Source organism: Solea senegalensis, linkage group LG11 (genome assembly GCF_019176455.1).
Source record: "Solea senegalensis isolate Sse05_10M linkage group LG11, IFAPA_SoseM_1, whole genome shotgun sequence".
NCBI classification, from domain to species: Eukaryota; Metazoa; Chordata; class Actinopteri; order Pleuronectiformes; family Soleidae; genus Solea; species Solea senegalensis.
Window position 1 is genome coordinate 22,755,545 of NC_058031.1, and position 21,941 is coordinate 22,777,485.

General features: G+C 40.9%; 1 protein-coding gene across 1 annotated transcript; it reads left to right on the forward strand.

The window, feature by feature from the left end:
• The first annotated feature begins 648 nt into the window (after positions 1-648).
• si:ch211-207e14.4 (interleukin-17 receptor D) lies at positions 649-21,735 on the forward strand. Its single transcript, XM_044038873.1, has 12 exons — positions 649-1,268; positions 8,984-9,068; positions 12,564-12,722; positions 13,676-13,794; positions 16,630-16,753; positions 16,844-16,882; positions 16,994-17,103; positions 17,195-17,269; positions 18,042-18,108; positions 18,209-18,349; positions 18,445-18,617; positions 19,304-21,735. The coding sequence occupies exons 1-12, from the start codon at positions 1,146-1,148 to the stop codon at positions 19,853-19,855; spliced, it is 1,767 nt and encodes a 588-aa protein (XP_043894808.1). The 5' UTR covers positions 649-1,145; the 3' UTR covers positions 19,856-21,735.
• Positions 21,736-21,941: the final 206 nt, after the last annotated feature.

A 21,941-nucleotide genomic window follows, 5' to 3' on the forward strand; every position in this document is an offset into this window, starting at 1 on the left:
CGCGCAGGGTTCACAGTGCATCAAGCTAAACGAGATTTGTTGAGGGACGCCGGGTAAATTTCACTTCACTTCGGCAGAATCTGCAGCGTGATGCATTCAAGGAATCTCGCAAATTTCATGAAATGCCAATTGCTGCCGCTAACACCTTATGTAATGATGCATCGCAGTTTGTTTTTATTTTCCCTTTAATATGTTTTATCGGTTTCAAATATAATTAACTTATCGTCTCATTAACCATGATAAAAACAATAGTGAAGTTGCTTCGAATTTCCGAAGTGGAAATCCAACTTCAAGGGGGCGTGGCTGTTGAAACTTCCGACCAGGGAAATCCAACCTCCGACTACAACGAGAATGCACGTAAGCAGACTTCTTTTCTTCTTCTTTTTACTGGTGTTTTTGTCTAAAACTTTTAGTCTTATAAGACAAAATAAAACTAATTTTAAGTGTTTTTTATAATTCTAAGAAAAAATTGTAATTTAAAAAAAAAATCAAATTCTGATGTCAATATTAGAGTTCTGCTTTTCAAGCAAAAGTCAGACCTTCTTTCTCAGACCTCTGTGCAATTTGAGGGAAAAAAGTAAGAATTCTTAAAAAAAAAAAAAATCATCCGATTCTCTGCCTTTTTTTAATCAATTCTGAGGGGAAAAGTCCGAATTTAATTTTATTTTATTTAATTTATTTTTTTCTTCTGTACCTGCACACTTGGAGGATGAAACGTCATCGAGACTCAATTAACTCAAGTGAAACCCTGAGAACAAACTCGTGTTCACACACAGTGTGTGTGTGTGTGTGTGTGTGTTGTCTTGGCTGTAAATAATGAATTCCACAGGGAGAGCCAAAACCTGCCTATCTCTTGCTGCTGCTGCTGCTGCATAAGTGTTAAAACATGCAGAGCGAGCTGGCTGGGCTGCACCTCCACCTCCACCCATAGCCTGGAGACTCCACTCCCCTCTTCGCCTCCCTCTCTCACAGGTTCTTGTCACTCAGTATCGCAGACACTTTGACATCAGATTACTTTTTCTACGCTGAGTGGTAGCCGTTCCTCTTGCTCCTCGGGAGTCTCGCTCTCTCTCTCTCTCTGAGAGTTAGTGTGTGTGTGTGTGGGGGGGCTCTCAGTGGGACAGTGTCATGCTGGCTGTGGCATCATGTGGACCGCAGCTCTTGTTGTGTTGCAGCTCGTGGCTCTCCGTCAGCCAGCGTGGGCTCAGGAGGATGTCACGGCCGCTGGGATCGCGCCTCAGAACTGCACTCTGGACTGCATCCGACAGGTGAACCAACACTTATATCTCTGTTTTTTCTAAATGTGTATATCACGAATAGTTGGAGTCAGCGTTTAAAACAATAACTTGTTTTTTTTGTCACTGCACGCTCCAAAAATCGGACATTTGTGCCCAAAGGTGCAAAATTTGCAGAAATGTATTCATTTTATTCATTTACTTTAAATTTAATTCAAATATTTAGACATACAGACACACATATTCCTTTTAGAATGTAAAAATATGTAAAATAATCCCCTACGTGCTAATAAATCCGTCAACAATGTAATTATTACGTGGACAATTTCACATTAGTTGTGTGTGTGTGTGTGAATGTTAATGCACACACACACACACACACACACACACACACAGTGTTGTCTTTGCTCATTATCTCTTCCAACAGTTCATACATAAAAATGTTGCTTCAGGAAGTTCCTGCTAATATTTAGCCCCCAAAAACTCGCACATATATTTGATTTAAATATTGTTTGCAATGTTTAACTTTTTTGTTTTGTTCTCATGGGAAATGTCAGACGAGGTCGATCTCACACACACACACACACACACACACACATCAAAGGCAACAGCGCAGATAAACATATACTGTACACACACACACAGGTTTGTGCAGCTCTTTTTCTGAGGACACTGTGTTGATTTGAAAAAAGCCTCTTTGGGACCAGGTTTTGGTCTTGGTGATACAAATATGAACAAATACAAACAAACAAACGACATTTGCAGCTGCCAAGTACAATTTAATGGGTTTATTTTCATCTGTTTTCTAACCCAGGAGGATTTTTTTTAAGTTGACGTCTCCTGCGAAAACCTGCAGCTTCTGTTTACACTGTGTGTCTTAGCCGTTGTGTACACTGGAGGAGCTCACTGACACCTCAGCGTCTGACATTTAATACTCACACCGGGATGAGGTGAACTTGACACTGAAGTGACACGCGCTTCACGTGTCGCTGCACCCACGTTATTTTGGGGGCAGTTTTGGGCGTAAATGCTGAGGAAATCTGTCCTCGGTCTTTGCTTTTTTTTCATCTCAACTTTGACCCAAAAAGGGGAAAAAAAGAGAAAGAAAAAATGACAAGGAAGGGATAAATCTAAATCTCCTGTTTCAGCTGTTTGAGTTGCTTCTAACCCAGAGGCTGAATGTCAGGGGGGAGCTGGGTCAATCCAGAGGGTCGTTAAGTTAAGACTTGAACCAACAAGAAAAAGACAAAAAAGACAAAAACAGTGCCTCCGAGACATTTTTTACGCAACATGTGATAGAAAAAAGAAAGAAAATGTCCGCCTCCCGAGGGTTTTCGCAGATTGCTCTGATCTCTCAGTCTCTGCAGAACATGGATCTGGAACGTTGAAGGCAGGAGGGGTCTCAAACTGTGGGTAAAATGACCTGTGGGGCCACCGACTGTCCAATCTGGCCAGTAGGGGGCCGATCAAGTGCAAAAACCCCCCCACAAAATTCCAAAATAAAAATAAAAATTTCTGGTGTTTCTACTGATTGGAACGGTTTGGTACAGTGCATCATTTTTTCCTCAACAGTCAGCTGACGTTTTCTCAAAGTTTTCTTGTTGAAGACAAACAACCACAAACATTCACTTTTTGGCGATTTTAATGAGTTTGCACCAATGGTATTTGAACAAACTGTCCTAGTAGTTTTTGTTATTTTGTCAGTTTTCTGTGAACTATAATAGCCTCATTGCTGAGTCCTAAGAAGGACAGCTGCACAAACCTGTGTGTGTGTTTAGTCTCGTATTACATATCTCTTTGGGACCTTTTTCTGCCATACACACTGAACCAGTATAGTCCTCATGGAGACCAAAAGCTGGTCTTAATGAGGCGGAACCTCATTTCTTTACCATTAAGATGTTAAAGGACTAATTACACAACACATTGGTCTTTGTCACACAGAGCCTCCAGCGACATTAGAAAATGAGCCCCTGCAAGTAAATGAACAAGTTCTGGAGGCTGTTTGAATAGAAGGGTGATGGTTATTCTCTTGTCATCCAGGATCGGGTTTTTACGCTGAAAAACCGCAAATTGAGTCACGTTACACATATATATTATGTTATTACATGTATATAACACCTGGTATCACCTGGTAAATCTGTTTATAATGATATTATGTAACATCAGCTGCGTCCTCATGTTGTGTTGTTACACTTTAACCGTGACAAAACAGGAATCACCAGGAACAGTACAACACAGCTGTTGTACTGGTTGGTTGTTAGTTGTTAGTTGTGTCCTGTTATGATCAGGATCTTGGGGAGTGCGATACTTGCTCTCACTGGGACAGAATGAGGAGCTGAGGAGCTTTTTATTTATTCATGTGTATAAACCACTGTATAAATTGTCCTGCCCTGCCTCTCACACCCCCCCAACACCTCACCGCGCCCCCCCAGGGGGGCCTGCCCCACTATTTCAGAAGTAATGCGTTAACAAGACACAGATTAAGTGAGGTGAACAATACGCAGATTTAATGTGGTGAACGAAAGGCAGATTAAATGTGGTGAACGAGATGTGGATTAAATGAGATGAACGAGGCGCAGATTAAATAAAGTGAATGAGACGCAAATTAAATGTGAACGAGATTGCGCAGATTAAATATGGTGAAGATGAGACGCAGATTAATGTGGTGAACGATATGTGATTAAATGTGGTGAACGAGATGTGGATTAAATGAGATGAAAGAGGCGCAGATTAAATAAAGTGAATGAGACGCAAATTAAATGTGAACGAGACGCAGATTGAATGAGGTGCAGATTAAATGTGGTGAACGAGATGCAGATTAAATGAGGTGAATGATGCGCAGATTAAATGAGATGAATGAGGTGCAGATTAAATGTGGTGAATGAGACACAGATTAAATGAAGTGAACAAGATGCAGATTAAATGTGGTAAACGAGACATAGATTTAATGAGGTGAATGAGGCGCAGATTAAATGTGGTGAACCAGGCGCAGATTAAATCTGGTGAATGAGACGTAGATTAAATGAGGCGAACGAGATGTAGATTAAATCAGGTGAACGATGCGCAGATTAAAAGAGGCGAACAAGATGTAGATTAAGTTAGGTGAACAAGATGTAGATTAAATTAGGTGAACAAGACGCAGATTAAATGAGGTGAATGGGACGTAGAGTAAATGAGTTGAATGAGACGCAGATTAAATGAGGTGAATGGGACGTAGAGTAAATGAGTTGAATGAGACGCAGATTAAATGAGTTGAATGAGACGCAGATTAAATGAGGTGAACGAGACGTAGAATGAATCAGGTGAACGAGACGTAGAATGAATCAGGTGAATGAGAGGCAGATTAAATGAGGTGAGCCTTTTCGTGTTTTTGTTTTTTTTTTCTGTCACGTGTCGTAACAACACAGATCCCTTTGACAGAGTGATTGATGACTGAGCCACTAAGGCTCACCACAGAGTTTAATATTAAAATTGATGCTGTGTGTGCGTGTGTGTGTGCAAGTAAATAGCATGCATTGCAAGTGTGTGAGTGTTTGTGACACGCACGCTAAGATATGTTGCTTGTGCTCTCTCATCATCCGTTTGCGTGCCAGTAAGTGTTTAGGCTGCGGAGACTTTGTGACTGCTGTTACTTCACCTGACAGTTTAACTACCACTATGTGAACACACACACACACTCACATTCTTATACAGCTCTCCCAGTGAGGACCATCTTTGACGTAACACATCTCCCAGCCCAGTGTTTCTCAGTCCTGGTCCCCAGGGATGACGGTGTTGTTGTGGATGTTTGGCTGCTCCAGCACACCTGATTCAAGTCGTCAGCTCATCATCAAGCTCTGCCAAAAGCCCATGCCAATGACGACCCATTTGAATCAGGTGTGTTGGAGCAGGGGAACGTCTAAGACATGCAGGGCAGTGGGTCCCACAGAACCAGGATTTCTGAAATACTGCCTCTGAGTCCTTTAACCTAACCTTCACCATCACAGCTAAACGCCTAATCCCAATCCTTAACATTAACCCAACTCCATCTGGAGCCTAAAACAAAGTCTTAACCCACGAAAAGCCCTTTGAAGTATAGTGCGCACACACACTCACACAGATGTTTGTGCTGCTATTCTTGTAAGGATGTGAGACTGGAATAACAGTACGGTCTAATCCATACCCTTAATTATAACATATTAACACCAACTTTGACCACAATTAACAGTTTACTCTTAATCAAAACCGGGGGCTCACAAACTTGTTCATATATCTTAGTGATGACATAGTGCCTAAGTTTAACCCTTACCCTAAAACCAGGTCTTAACCCTGAAAAAAAAGCCCCTTAAAGTTGTGAGGAAAGTTAGTTTTTTTCTTAAATTTTTTGGACCTCACAAAGAAATAAATACAAGAACACACACACACACACACACAGCCTTTCTCTCATGCCTGAGGCAAATGGAGTGTTTTCTGTCTCTCATTTTCTCCACCTGTTTGTCCAGTTATGGTCTGTAAACCTGCAGGGCGAGTTGCTACTGTATCTTAAGAAGAGAGAGGGATTGAAATAAAAATGGACGACTTGGACACTTAAAGCTGTCACTCTTCAGTCTAATGTAAATCTGAGTGCAGCCTAAAGAGGAAACAATGCTTTTGCACCTCATCTGGTCTCAGTTTAGAGTTGTTTGGAAACACAACATTGCTTAAAGTGGTACCATGCAGGATTTTTACCCTCATTTGACTTTCTTATGACCATCATGATAATCACATATCGCATGGATTTATTTTGATTTCATGGCTGTAGAGTTGTCCAAAAAAATGTTAAATGAGTGAATGCTTCTGCCCCCCTTTAACAAGATAATTTCCACTTTCCATATTTGGCAGTTATCTTGTCTGTAATTCGTTCCGTGGGAAGTCCTGAGGGCTACCGTAGTGATGATGATGATTTCTCTGCTCTCCGTCCATCGTCTACTGATTTATCCTGCACATGAGGGACAATCATACCAATCGACCAACCAAACAGCCAACTAAACTAACTTAGGAACCAAACCAATCAACCAACCAAACAACCAAACAAACAAACAACCAACCAAGAAACCCAAGGCACTCAACCAAACCAACCAAGAAACCAAAGGAACCCAACCAAACCAACCAAGAAACCCAAGGCACTCAACCAAACCAACCAACAAACCCCAAGGAACCCAACCAAACCAACAACAAAGGCACTCAACCAAACCAACCAACAAAACCCAACCAAACCAACCAACAAACCCAAGGCACTCAACCAAACCAACCAACAAACCCAAGGAACCCAACCAAACCAAACAAGAAACCCAAGGCACCCACCCAACCAAACCGACCAAACCAACCAACAAACCCAAGGAACCGTTTTCTACCGCTTTACCCTCCACATTAGTGTCACACGGGGGGTGCTGTGCCAATCTCAGCTGACATAGGGTGAAAGGTGGGGTTGTAACACAGATCGCCAGTCCATAGTTTTTGAATTTTTCTCGGTATCACAAACAGTCTAGGAGTTATGGTAATGAGAAGTACACATCAGAGTCATTGTAATTGTAAGATCAGAACCACCGACCCGGAGTCCTCAGAATCGGGAGGTCTCGGGGAATTGCTTCACAGTGTGACTCGCACTCATATCCTGTGAGCATTATTTTAGACATTCATCACTGTATTTGTCGCTCTTGTCACTGTTGATTGGGTAAAATATAGAACGAAAGTGTTATGTGAGTCCACCTTTTGTAACAATTAGAGGTCAACCAGTATTTGTTTCAGTAACCAGTTATTCAACAACACTAATTTCCTCTCGCTCTCTGTGATCTATATATTTTATATGTCTAATTTACGACTTACACACATACATAGATCAAAGGGAGGTGAGGGTGGGGCCTGTCTGCATGTTATTTCAAGTTGTATGAGATGAGGCCGTGTACTACTATTTAATAATGTAATGATCGTTACACCTTGCTTTTGATGTGAAGTCAGTCAATATATCACGTGCACTGCAACATGTGTACAAACCACACACACACACACACACACAGGGTGTGTGTTTTTGTGTTAAAAGCAAAATCCTGACCCTGAAAATTTGACATTGATGTCAGTAAATGTCACAAGATGTCACCTGACTCCTCGAGCTGTCGCACACACACACACACACACACAGAATGAATAAGTGTGGAGTGATGGAAATACACAAGTCCACACTCTGAAGCAGTAATTACACTTTCACGCACAATATACACACACGAAAACCTATATTTTGTAAACATGAATTTATGTCATAATGAGTGAAAAAAACAGAGCGCGTTCAGCCCAAGTAAGAATGAGACTTTGTCCTTAGTCCTAAAGATGCCAAAATATTAAATAAAAGACAGTTTTTGTTGTAAAATAGTAGCTCAAAATTTATCAAATGTCCCCAAATAAAAAACAAACACATCTTAATTCAAGAATGTTCCACAAATCACCTGCATTTCAGAGAAAAACCCCTTTAAAGTTTTATAAAATTTGTAATTTATATCCACGTAATCATTGATTTTTGAGCCTGGTTTACAACGATATCAATAAAAACTGGGAGTGAAATTGACAAAAACATTGGCAAGCAATGAAATCAGAGCACACCATGTTGTAAAGCACCCGCACATTCCAGTAAAATTTTGCTTCCACAAATCTGCTGCAATAAAAGGAAAAGGCAATTAATCCAAATTTAGCGTGGGACGTGTAGTAACAGACATTTGATGGAGTCCAAATGATCGGTGGTGTCGCTGATGGTTCTTCTGGCTCATGTTCCAGCTCCACTTTTAGAAATAAACAAGCGTCAGAGTAATTCACGTCAACGGTAACATTGATTAGTTGCGATGTCACCATTAAACTCTTAGAAACTTAGAGAAATTATGTTTTTTCATCACGATTTATTGTGGTTGTTTGGGACTTTAAGTACACGCAGATGCTTTTGGGTCTCCACTTTTGGCTGCTTTCTATAGTTGGCCTCTTCTTTTATGACTTCAAACAAGCACATGTTCTCTGGTAACTTGTGGACAGACTGATGACAGTACATTTGTTTAAAGAGGAGTGTGTGATGGTTTTCAGAACAGAGTGTAATGGCAGCAGATGGAGGGAGGATGTCCTGAGTTCAACTCCATGCTGACGGTCCAACATAACATTAACCGAGGCCCAATTTTAAACCCTAAAATCAAGTCTTAACCCTCAAAAAGCCCTTAGAACATTGAGAAGACACTTTTCCATAATATGCCTAACCCTTAACCCAACCCCAATTCAAATCTTAGCCCTAAATGGGTCATCCTGCCTCATTAGAACCAGGTTTTGGTCTCCATGAGGACTACTGGTCCTGACAATGTCAGTGATTATGACAGAAGAGGTTCTAAAGAGGTAACAAATACAAGAACATACAAATTCTTGTAAAAAGTGATTCCAGTCAGGACGCTCATGGACATAATAAGTGACTCCCTAACCCTAAAACCAGGTCTTAAAGCATAAATATCTTTCTTTAAGGTGTGACTTGTCCTGGTGGTTTTCAAGTCGTGTTTCCATCATGGTACTGTTCGGTTTGGTACAGTTTGGCATGGTAGTTGCACCCTGACCATACCATTTTTTTCTCTGGTACCCAAAGAGAAGGGTGCCAAAGAATGGAACAGTTGGGTCTGGTTATTTTGGTTCTATTCCTATTGAAAATGCAAAATAAGACGTACCACAAAGTGATCTTGTGAACATCTGAACGTTTTTTTTTCCCTCTGCAGGGACGAGCAGGATGTGAATACTGCAGAATAACCAGGAGTGACATCAGAGAGGGTCTTGGGTTCAACTCCATCCCAACGTTTGGAAGTAAGTGACAAAGAGACGAGCAGCTCTGTCTTTGTTTCTCAGCTAGACGAGTGGACCAGTCATCGAAAGAGAAGCTTCTTCTCTTCTGAGGGTTTGTGGTCAAACCCAGGAACCTTTGTTTGTTTGTTTGTTTGTTTGTTTGTTCTCCATTTTCTGGTAAGATTTACAACATAAGACATGAAGACACGGTGAAAGATAAAACAGTAAAAGATCATATATAAGAGATACACCAGCTATATACCAGAGAAAACAAGACATAATATATGAAGTATGAGATAAAACATACAATGTATGTTATAAAAGATAAGGTATTAAACAAACAAGATATTGGAGATAAGTTATGAAATATAAGAGAAGGTTTTTGTTTTTTTAAAAATGAGATATTAGAGAAAATGTATGAAATATACGAGGTAAGGTATGAGAAAACGATATATTAAAGATGTAAAATATATGAAATAAAAAAGTTATTAGAGAGATAAGATAAGATATATATGAGATAAGGTATGAAAAACAAGATATGAGAGATAACATATAAAATATATAAGATATAAACATGAAAATATACAAGATAAGGTATAACATAAAATAAAAAAAGACAGAATAATAAAAGTCAAGCTATATGAGATAACATACAAGACATAAGAATCAGAATCAGAAAACTTTATTGTCATTGTCCAACTTGCATTGCACAACGAAATTTGAAAGTGTCCACATTCAGTGCTGGTATGGAATTACGTATAAGAAAGAAGAACAAGTAAAAATGAAATGTAAAAGAAATAGAAATAGAAATAGAAATACAATACAATAACCTACTATGCTATAAGAATGAAATGGATGAATGAATGAAAGAGAATATTGCACATTATTATATTGCACTGTAGTGGTACTGAATTATTGCACATGTTTATTTAGCAGCATTTAGTAGATATGGTTGACGGGCAGAAGCTGTTTTTATGTCTGTTTGTGCATGACCTTATGCATCTGAAACATCTGCCTGAGGGTAAACGTTCAAACAATCCATGTCCGGGGTGAGAGGGATCTTGAACGATCCTAGCAGCACTCTTGAGGCAGTGGGAGTTGTGCAGATCTTCCAGTGGGAGGAGACAGCCTCCGACTATCCGCTGGGCCGTGCGTATGACCCTCTGGAGCTTTTTCCTCTGTGCTACTGTGCAGCTGGAGAACCATGCACAGAGGTAGTAGCTCAGGTAGAAGGACACCAGAAGTTTGGTGTTTTTCCTCAGAACCCTCAGGAAGTAGAGTCTTTTCTGGGCCTTCCCCACCAGCTCCGCAGTGTGCAGTCCCCAGGTCAGGTCGTCGCTGATGGTAACTCCCAGGAAGCGGAAGTCTGAGACGCTCTCCACACAGACTCCATTGATGTGGAGTGGCCGGATGTTGTGTCTCTTTTTCCTGAAGTCAACAACCAGCTCCTTGGTCTTGGTTGTGTTCAGGAGCAGGTTGTGTCAGTCGCTCCACCTCCTCCCTGTAGGCGGACTCATCCTCCCCAGAGACGAGCCCCACTACTGTGGTGTCGTCAGCGAACGTGATGATGGTATTGCTGTGGTGGGTCGGGGTGCAGTCGTGGGTGTAGAGTGCGTAAAGGAGGGGGCTCAGCACACAGCCCTTTGGTGAGCCAGTGCTGAGGCTGATGGCTGTGGAGAGGCGGGGGCCCACACTGGATGCGCTCTGTCAGAAAGTCCTTAATCCAGATGTGGAGTGCGGTAGTCCAATGTCCGACAGCTTGGTCCCCAGTCTGCGGGGGAGGATGGTACTAAAGGCGGAGTCTACAAAGAGCATCCGTGCATAGCTCCCCTGATGTTCTAGGTGGGACAGGGCAGCATGGAGAGGGGGGCGATGAAAGTCATGATGTGGTTCCTTCATTAACCCTAACCCTAACCCAGAAGACATAAATGAGATTAAATATAGGTTTCTATTCCACAAGATTTTAATTGACCACCTGCCAGATAAATAAGAATTGAAATAGTATACAGTAAATACAGAAAAACATAAGATAAAACGTTTAACAGAAATAATAACATATACAATAACGTGTTGTTTTCTTTTCTGTATAAATATAATAATTCTGTGTTAATATTAGCAGAGAGTTTCTGTTTGTGAAATGAACGACAGATGAAACTCAAACACAAAAATACTTAATAAAATGCAAATATTATCAAAACAGTTTGTTTTTTTCCTCCTGTGTATAAAGTATGTTCAAGGTTGCAGCGTAAAGCAGCTCATCAAGACTAGAAAATCCCTATATAAATACAGACCATAATACCAACTCTTTTTCTTCTTCTGATTTTATTTCAAGTAAGTAACACAGAGAGTTAGAGGAAATGTAGTGCAGTAAAAGTATGTGACAGTTTACCCAGACACGAGAGAGACACTCGCTGTGTACAAGTTACACACTGGAGCTTTAAACAAATGTTTAAAAAGTCACGCGTGTGTAACGTCACATGACGACAAACCCTTAAGTATTTATCAAACATCAACAAAGTCTGCGTGAAATGGAAAAATAATTAAAACTTACAGACGTGTCGAGAGATTAACGTCGCTGCCGCCGCCCTCTGACAGTCAACGCCATCGTAAGGTCATGTTTGGTTAGCGACCTGATGTTAGCTTAGCATATTAGCGAGAAGCCTCACTGTACCACTCAGTTATAGTTGGGGATGAGATGATACCACTTTTTTACCTTCCGATACCGATACTATTCAGATCGGACCATTTCGGAACGTACAAAGCTGTTAACGACACATTTGTACCGAGTCATTTCAAAGACATCATTCCCCAGCTGTGTCACAAATATTGTTCTCCCCCAAAAAAGAAGAAAATAAAACAGCACCAAACATGACTCAGCTAAAATGCTTTTGCTGATTTATTTTATTTTATTTACATTTTTACAGTCCGTGCATCGCGAAACATGCGATATGTAGGGATTTTCGGACCGTTTTCATCTGTCCCGATATCCGATCCAGTGATTTTCATCAGTATTGGACCGATATCACCGATACTGACCAATACCGATTCCCATCCCGAGTTACAGTTACAGGGCGTTTTCTCGTCGATCCAGTTGAATAGAATACATTTTTGTTGGCCCAGATCTTTACATGTGTGTTGTCTATGAAATATTCTGTGTTGTAATTTGTGATACCCTCCCGGGTATCTTGGTCGTAAACATTCTGACGTGATCGTATTAAGAGTATTTCTGATTTTTCCCTCCAAGGACCACCAGAGGAAACTTGCGTACTACTGGTGGTACACGCACCACAGTTTGAGAACCACAGTGTCCGTATATGTATGTTATTATTAGTGTTTTCCTGTTCTTGGTCAGAGAAGCTGTCGTGAAAAGCAATTTCCCGGCCCGGGGGATCAAGTCTTTCTGATTGTGATTGTGACGTAAATCTAAAACTCTGGTGTCTAACACACAGTGTGTGTGTGTGTGTGTATGTGTGTGTGTGTGTGTGTGTGTGTGTGTGTGTGTGTGTGTGTCCTCAGGTTGTGTCCCGTGGCCTTGTTTCGCGCTGCTGGGAGAAGAAAACCCTCAGATTTGTCAGCACTATGTTCATCCTCCGACCGACGTGACCGTCGATTTTGTCCACGAGCCAAATCCAGCGTCTGACACTGTTGTCATCTCCTGGAAGCCCAGTTACTATGGTATGTACACACACAGACACACACAGACACACACACTGTTTTCACAACACTCTTCACCACACACACACTCTTGCTTGTGGAGATTCCAGCCCGGGTCTTGAAGAGGTCGTTCATCACATCGGACGTGAGTTTCCTCCTCCAGTCTAATTTTCCACGTCGCGTTTGGGTGTGAGCGTGATTTACTGTCCCGTTACAGATAGTAAATCATAGGTCAAAGGTCAAAATGACTCACCTTGCACGGTGAGAACCTTTGGAACGCCGGAGTTACCAAAGGGAGAATAGTTTCACTCACACAAAAATATTGTATGTACTGGGGTTATTATTATTACTACTTCTGTTTGAAACGGTACAATGAACAAAGCAAAGTTAACCCTTTAACACCTGAAGGGCCACATTGAGAAAAAGAAATGTCACAGACTTTGAGAATAAAGTTGTAAATTACCGAGAATAAAGTCTTAATTTACAAGAATAAAGTCTTAATTTACAAGAATAAAGTCATAAATTTACGAGAATAAAGTCTTAATTTACAAGAATAAAGTCTTAATTCGTAAATTTCCTAAGCTGTTGTTATAATATAATATAATATAATAAAGTTGTAAATTTACGACTTTATTCTCATAGATTTTCAACTTAATTCTCGTAGATTTTCGACTTTATTCTCGAAGTCAAAATGAATAAATACAGAAAAACAGGAACACCACATTGGAGTTAAATTTGAAATGTGAACAGTATGAAACACATTTAAAATCACATTTGCTCAACTCTCTCCTTTTCTGTTGTTTTTTATGTAATGATCCGTTTCCTCAAACCTCTGGTAAATATGTGATATGACACCGTAACCTTTTATAAACATGGACTCAGATGTTGGTGATGCACAGACAGAAAGCTGGGTGGTGTTGTTGTTATTGTTGGTGACGCTGACGTGAACTTGCCGTTTTGTTTTTGTGCTGCAGGAATCGCCTTCCTGCGAGGGTTTCAGGTGTCGCTGCAGGCGCTGGGAGGGTCGACGTTCACCTGTCAGCTCTTTCTCTTCCATCGAAACCTCTCCCTGTCTGCGTCACATGCACAGCAGGTAAGGAGAAAAAAGCCGCACTGCTGCTACTTCTACTTCTTTTTTCTTTTTCTGGTATGCTGTCTGACAACACGAGCTCGCGTAAACACATTCGCAGGAATGTCGCAGACAATGACTTGAGATGACGAAGAACAATAACAACGGCAGATTCTTAATTATTTTCTTTTTACCGCAGCCGTCTTGTCACGACACACCGGCTCTCAGCATCTGCCTTCCTTCCAAAACTAAAAAGCACGTCCTCAGCTGGAAGTTTACATGCTGTCAGTCATTTTAGCAAACGAGCTTATCATACATGATGTTATAATCCTTCACTGGGCACACCCACAAAAACAACAAGCTGGGACGGCTTAAAGCAGCAGGAAGCAGATGGATCTGTTTGACTGAGTTCAATCTCATCCTTTGATAGTAACTTTACAAAAGGCAAACAGCTTTTCCGACTGGAAAATTAAGTTTGTAAAGCGCACTTTTCTCCCACACTAAACCCCATTGAGAAAATCAGTGATTTTAGCTCATGTGGACACAGGCGCTGCTGGTCTACTGCTGCCTCGTGTGGTCACTTTGTGTCACTGAGGTAAATCTGAAACAAGGATTTCAAACGCCAAAGTCATAAAATAAGACATTTGAAGTCAATGATGGAGGCAGCAGTGGATGCTGTGATGTTAAAATTGCTAGTTTTCTCTATGGGATTTGGTGTGGGAGAGTGAACAGTTTGCCAAATGTATAAGATATTGTTACAGCCACAAAACTTTGACACATAATAACTGTTTCTACCAGGTTTTTACACTTTTGTGTACAAAATACTTTTACAGGTGCACATTTTTCACACAAGACAAAAAAATAGCGTTTCTTGGCCTACGTGACTTTTATTTACATGAAATCCCATAGTGTGAGTTTGTCTGTATGTACAAGAACACACCTTACGTGCTCACTCACAGTGCTCAGGTATCGTACGTGTTTCATATACATGTATGTGACTGTGTGCACAGGTTTGTCCTGTAGCTCTGACAATAACAACACAACGATAACTGCTCAAACAAGAGATTTGACCAGCTTAATGTAACAGCTATTTACAATGTAATGTTTATTTATTCGCGTTATTATCCTTTTTCTCTTTGTGACGTCGAATTTGTGAAGCTACTTTATGTCCTCGTATCTCCGCGAAAGGGATGTGGTATAGGTTTAAACAGAGGGATTAAATGAATCAGCTTATTTTTAAGCATTAAGTTGAATAACCTTCAAAAAACGTACAAAATAAAAATGGAAACAAGACAACCTTTCAAACCAAGAGTGCTGGGTTTAATCCATGGGTCGTGACAACTTAGTTGTTGTCTAAGTAAACAGTTCACTTTCCCACACCAAGAAAATGGGCAATTTTAACATCACAGAGACACAGGAGTTGATCCACCGCTGCCTCCATCACTAAGTTGAAATGTCTTATTTTGTAAATTCGGCATCTGAAATTCTTCATTCAGATTTACCTCAGTGACACAAAGTGACCACACGAGACAGCGGTAGACCAGCGGTTCCTGTGTCCCCAAGAGCTAAAAATGCAGATTTTTCTCTGTGGACTTTGGTGTGGGAATTTTCAGGGCGGGAAAGCTGTTTGCCTTTTGCCTTTTTTTGGCCTTGTGTTGCCTCATACATCCACACGTGAAAAAACACTGTACTATCCCTTTAACTACCTCGGGACAAGATTAAGAGCTACAGTTTTTGTTTTTTTTTTTTGGTTATTGAGTTTTAATATTTTACAAAATCACAAAACAAGAAACCTTATCTAACCCAAGCCCACCCCTCAAAACACATCATTACCTAGCCAGACACATTCACAAATAAATAAACAGGATAAACACCAAATGTGCTTAATTCCTGGAGTGGTACAAGTAACAGCTGGAAGTCGGGTTTTACTCTGAAAAAGTGAAATAAAGTAAAACAAGATAGAAAAGAGAATATATACATAAACATACATATATATATATATATATATATATATATATATATATATATATATATATATATATATATATATATATATATATATATATATATATATATTAGAGCTGGGCATAGATTAATTTTTTTAATCTAGATTAATCTCACTGCAATCTTGGAGTTAATCTAGATTAATCTAGATTAAAATGGCTCATTTGAATTCTTCTTCTGCTAAGTGGCGCTCCTCTGTTTTCATCACACCTAACATTAGGAGTAGGACAGAAAAAGTATATCAGAGTAAGATTGCTAGTAGTAGTAGGCAACTATCAGCAACTAATCAGCAAAACGTTGATAACGTTAGCTAAAGCTATACCGCGTGAAGTTAGTTTCAGGTTGGATATTCATTCAGACAGTTGTCGGACGCGACGGTTGGATATCCAACCTGAAACCATTTTCACCGTGGTAAATTACATAGACCGTTATAAAACAAAAAATGACAATAAATTACATAACGTAACGTTACCTACATCCGCGCTCAGCCAGGTCAGAGCCTTCTGGGCCAGGTATACATCCGCGCTAACATATCAAAGTGAAATTCATAGCTTGCTCACTATGTGGACCCAGGTCCCAGACCCAACTTTGAGAATAGATTAGCGGCGATAATTTTCTTATCGCGCGATAAGAGTCTCGCGTTAACGCAGCACGTTAACGCCGTTAACGGCCCAGCACTAATATATATATATGTATATATATATATATATATATAAAGTTTATCAATTTAAGAATTGTCCCACATTTCTCCTGACAAGGACAAACCCAGAGCTACAGTTTGTTTAAACACAATAAAGGTCATGAACCTGCTGCTGTGGATGATGATGATGATGATGATGATGACGTTTTCTGCAGGTGTATAAGTCGGACCCTTTCACCGGCCTCACCCTCGGCTCCCAGTTCGCCGTGACTGTCATGGCTCTGCCAGTTCCAGAGAAGTGGGACAGATTCTACCACAGCAAGATCTTCTCCACGCGCTGTAAGACGCCTGTCAACACACACACACACAAATGTGTTTTATACCTTAATGATAAATATACTGTAAAATGTTGTATTTGTGGTTTTGCAGCTTGTGCAGAGAAGAACGGTCTTGAAAAGTGTAAAAAGGGTGAGAGAAACTGACTTTTTTTATTTACTTCTTAAACATCTTAATCTTCACCACTGCTTCCATCATCAGCCTGACATCGTTGTTGATATTTACTTCATGGTCCTGTTCCAGACTGGTATCCTGAACATATTGCAGTACAGCAGGAAGGGACTGCCATCACCGCCAGTTACTTCTCTCTTTGCTATGCAAATGGCATGAAGAAATACACTGACATCGTGCCTGTGAGTGGCGTCAGCTTCCTTTCACTCAGTCTCATCATCAGTCCTATCACAAATATGTTTGATTTGTTTACCATCCACTCATCGTCCTTAGACACCCACCAAAAACAAAACCCACCACACGTACCAGCTGACGGAACTGCAAGAGGGAACCAATTACACCTGTGAGGTAATAATCTTATATACATATATATATGTATATAAGAATGTTGGGGCAGTCATGGCCTTGTGAAAAGGGAACTTGGCTTGCCAGTTCGAATCCAGACAGGTCAAGACCTCTGAGCAAGGTACCCAAGAGGGGGAGGGTTGAGTGAGCAAAATAATCTCTGTGAAATCTGATCGCTGCAAAAAAAGCAAGTGATCTGCTGCGGCAACCCCTGGAGAAAATCTATATACCTGCAGTATATATATTATTTACAGCTTCCACAGTGTCAGTGGTGTCAGTGGGCCGGTTCGATTTTTGTCGATCATCACTTGGGCAGAGAAATTAGTTACAAGATTGTTTCATGAAAAAGGCCATGTCATCAGCATATCTATGAATCCATAATTGCGAGCGCAACTGTGCAACGTTTTAGTTGACAGGCTTCAAACTTGGCAAGCAACTCACTCAGGGCACCGATGAGTACAGTGCCGACTTTGACGTCATTTGGCTACGAAATGTAAGAGATATCGATAGAGATGCGACAGACACGAGTGACAGCTCTACCGACTGAGCTACCCTTTGCTGCACGTCTCCCCCCCCCTCTCCTCCCACCTATCACATTTACTCTCCTGTCCAGAGGCATAATGCCCAAAATGCTAAAAGAGCTGCTTCTGCCCCTTCAAAAACTGTTTAAACAATTTGACCAGAACCAGAGAACCAGAACTTTCACGATACGATCTTTTCCTTTGTCGATTATTTAAAAGTTAATTTACAAACCTCAACCTTTCTTGTGTCACAGATTGCTGCGAATGAGGTGGACTCAGTCAGACGAACGTTCAGTGTTCAGGTCATGAGGATTCACAAAGGTACTGGCCACTCAGCGCTGAAGCAGTAAATAAATGAAGTTTTTCTTTATGGTGTGTGGGTGCCATTGTGGTGATTCATCATGTCACGGTAACTCCACAGACCCGCCGCTCAGCGTCACTCCCTCTTTGGCTCTGGTGCTCCCTCTGTGCCTGACTGTGGGAACCATACTGGTGCTCGTACTGGCTGCTCTTACCTGGAGACGATCCAAGCAACAAAGGAAGAAGCTGGACATAAAACCAGGTGCAAATAAATCTACTTTCCATCAGCAGTTCAGGATTTTCTTGTTGTCGCCATCGGCTCGTGAAATGACACCAGGTGTCCTTGACATCCATCAGATATTATCAAGCAGTATGAAGACAACATGTGTCAGGAGGAAGTGGTGTCGTTACCCAGAAGCAGACTGACCCCGCCCCGTCTTCTGATTTGCTACAGCAGCAACGATGGTGCCGCTCATGTCAAAGCTGTCATGCGATTGGGAGCTTTCATACAGCAGCACATGGCCACTCAGGTAGCAGATGGGACTATACATATATACTGTATGTATATATATATATATAAGTGTATATATATATATATAAATACATATAAAAATAAAGGCAAATTTCAGGGTTTTTATTGTGTGGTTGTATGAGACTGACAAAATGAAACCTGGTGTTAACGAGAGGTCGACTGATTTACTATGGCAGATACCATATCGAATAATTCGGGACGGATTTTAATATCAGGTCTGACCAGGGTAAGATACAGCACTGACTGTTCACTGCGCACCGGAGCCAGAACAAGCTTGTTTTTATCTCACCATTAGGCTGACTGGAAACTGAAGTTTGTGTCGTGTTTTAAACCCACACCGAAGTCCATAGAGAAAATCAGTGATTTTACATCACAGCACACAGGAGTTGTTGATCCTCAGCTGCCTCCGTCACTACATTCCAATATGTTATTTTGTAACTTTCAAATCCTTTGTTTGGATTCACCTCAGTGACACATATTTATCATTTGAGGCAGCAGCAGACCAGCAGCTCCTGTGTCCACACATTTTCTCCACAGCGCAGGGAACAGGGAGCGGTTTACCTCGCCTCAGTGGCTCATACAACCTCACTTCAGAAAAATTGGAACTATCACTTTAATGGGCTTCATATGCTCAATTTACAATGATTATTTGTGCAAAACTGTTGTATTTTTCTGTGTGTCCAGGTGTGTCTGGACATGTGGGACTCTCTGAGCATGGCTCAGGAGGGCAGCATGGCCTGGCACTGCCGGCAGATCCGCGACAGCGACTTTGTCTTGGTGGTCTGCTCTCGAGGCCTCAACCAAAAACACCTGCCTGTAGAGCCAGAAGGTGATGAAGGAAATGTGGAGGAAGGCAGGTGGCTGAACTTTAGGTCCAACGCCTTCAGCTCAGACACTGCCGTCCAGCTTATTGGAGAGGAGGTGGGCCGGGCCAAGGCCAGTGGCCAGGACCTGTCCAAGTACATGGCGGCCATTTTTGAGTACTCTGAGGAAACGGACATCCCCACCGAGCTGAGGCTGGTTTCTCACTACACACTAACAAGTGACTTGCCGCTGCTCTTCTCCCACCTGCATGGAGTGGCACTGCACAGACCTGGGGGTTACGTGAAGATAAACCATATCTCGGAGGAAGGTTTTGCCAAGTTGCCAGCTGGAGCCGCTCTCCAGTTGGCCATCTATGAGGCTGGAATGGCAATGAAAGGCAAAAGACATCACTCTGTGGAAGGGACGGTCTAAATACTAAAAATTGGGGGGCTGTCTAAACCTTGATCTAAGCTGCAGTAGGCAGGATAGACCCTTTCAGCACAAGTGATCTATGAGAGAGCGAGCACTCCTCGTGGCTGTCATAATGAGCTGCAACAGAACCTAAAACAACAGAGTCAGACAATAAACGCATTATTATGTGTCAGTGTCGGTGGAGCATTTCAAAAATGGAGCGATTGTCTCTGGTCTAGGAAATGTATCACTTTATATTCCAGATAAATTTGCACTAAAGATATTCATGACAAAGTCAACAACACTCAGAACTGACCAATCAGCAAGGGTCTTTGTCTGTGGTGTATGGAAGTGAAATTTAGGGGTTCCTTGAATGCTTCTCATAGCTGCTCCTCTAAATAACTGTACGAGGTTCTCCCAAACTAAAGACTTTTGGCAGACGGTTTGTGGCCATTTGTCTCAACATAGACATTAAGCTTTGTATGAGAACAGACTGCCGATTAGCTGACTGTGGTGGGTGGAACTAGACCGTACCGTTTTACTCTGGCTGGTTATTTTGGTACTGTATCAAACTGAACCGTTCCACTCGGTAGAAACACAGCTTTTGTTACCCTGCAAAATAAAACTTTAAGTCCTTCTCTTCTTCTTTAGCTTTGGACAATTCTGAACTGATACTACAATATCATTTCCACTGTATGTCCTAGTTTGTGTCACCCTGTAAACTGCTTGTTGTTGATCCACTGCTGCCTCCATCAGTAACTTTAAATTTAAAAAGTGAGCACCGGCTGCGTGTTCTGCGAGCTGCTAAGACTTTCTAACCAATTTACGCAAAAACAACGCAATACGGTACAGGCCTGCTCGCATAATCTTTCACGTATGAAATTAGTATGTCTTGTCATCGAGCGGGAGCTACGGTACTATTCTAAACTCCAGCACATGAGCACTAAGTAATGTCTAAAAGTCCAAATTTTATCACAATATTCCATCATAGTATAGGAATAACAACTTGTGTGGAGATATTTTACAAAATTCTGTTTGTTTTAATGGCTTAATTTGCTCACAAGACCATGAGTTTGAGAACTTTGACCTACAGGGTGTTGAACATAGAGTAGCAGCTTTAAGATGCATTCAAGACACCTTGTAAATATCACCACTAATGACTTAAGTCCACTGACTAAATGCTCGCTGCTGCCACCTTGTGCTAATAGATGCAATCATTGATAAAAACATTTGTTTACTTTATATTAACAAGATATAATATATATAATCAAATACGCAAGCCTGTCCCTAAATAATTAAACGCAACAAAAATAAACATTCAAAACATCCTGCCTACCGCAGCTTTACTCATATAGTTTTCAGCTCAGTATGGGAGAGAATAGTTGAGTTCTGGAGCCTGAACCTGAAGTTTGACCAAAAACTTGCTGGTGCATCTGCTCAGCCAGGAGCAAGAAGAAGAAGAAGAAGCAGAAGCTGTTGAGTCGTATGTGTACCTCAGCTGTGCTACAGCAGCGTGTTGGCAACAGCCAAGCACTGACCTCGAAAATGTGTTCACATGTAAAAAGAAGGATTTTTTTATTTTTTTTTAATAAACAAACATAATTACTCATCATAACGGTCAGTAAAGCTATTTTCCTGTGACGTTTTCCTTGTTAAGCTCGTAAAGGAAATTAAGTAATATTAGTGCTGTACATAGACATCATATCACCTCGTGAATGAGTAATTGAAGTGACTCTTTGAGGACGTTCACCCTGAAGTAGAGTCAGTGAACCCATTGTATACTATACATGCATGTTTGCATATATATCATATATCATATTTTTTAATTGCACTTTGTATTTTGTGGTTATTTCATGTTTAAGTTGTTTTTTTATGTCGATATAAGAATGTTATTTTAATTATATATTCATGTAATAAAAGCAATTTAAAACATGTTCTCTATCTCACTATTCTAAATCCAAAATCTTTAAAATAAACATGTTTTCCTAGCTAATTTTAACAGAGCTTTATAAACCACTTACTCTCCCACACCAAAGTCCATACAGAAAACCAGCGATTTTTGAATCACAGCACACAGGATTTGTTAAATGTGGAAGAGTAACGGGGT

What these genes read in the sequence shown, in the direction of transcription:
- si:ch211-207e14.4 (XM_044038873.1), top strand. Translation starts at nt 1,146, where the DNA reads ATGTGGACCGCAGCTCTTGTTGTGTTGCAGCTCGTGGCTCTCCGTCAG. An exon ending in CTCTGGACTGCATCCGACAG is followed by an intron (nt 1,269 to 8,983) that starts GTGAACCAACAC and finishes TTCCCTCTGCAG; the next exon opens with GGACGAGCAGGATGTGAATA. An exon ending in CTGCGTCACATGCACAGCAG is followed by an intron (nt 13,795 to 16,629) that starts GTAAGGAGAAAA and finishes CGTTTTCTGCAG; the next exon opens with GTGTATAAGTCGGACCCTTT.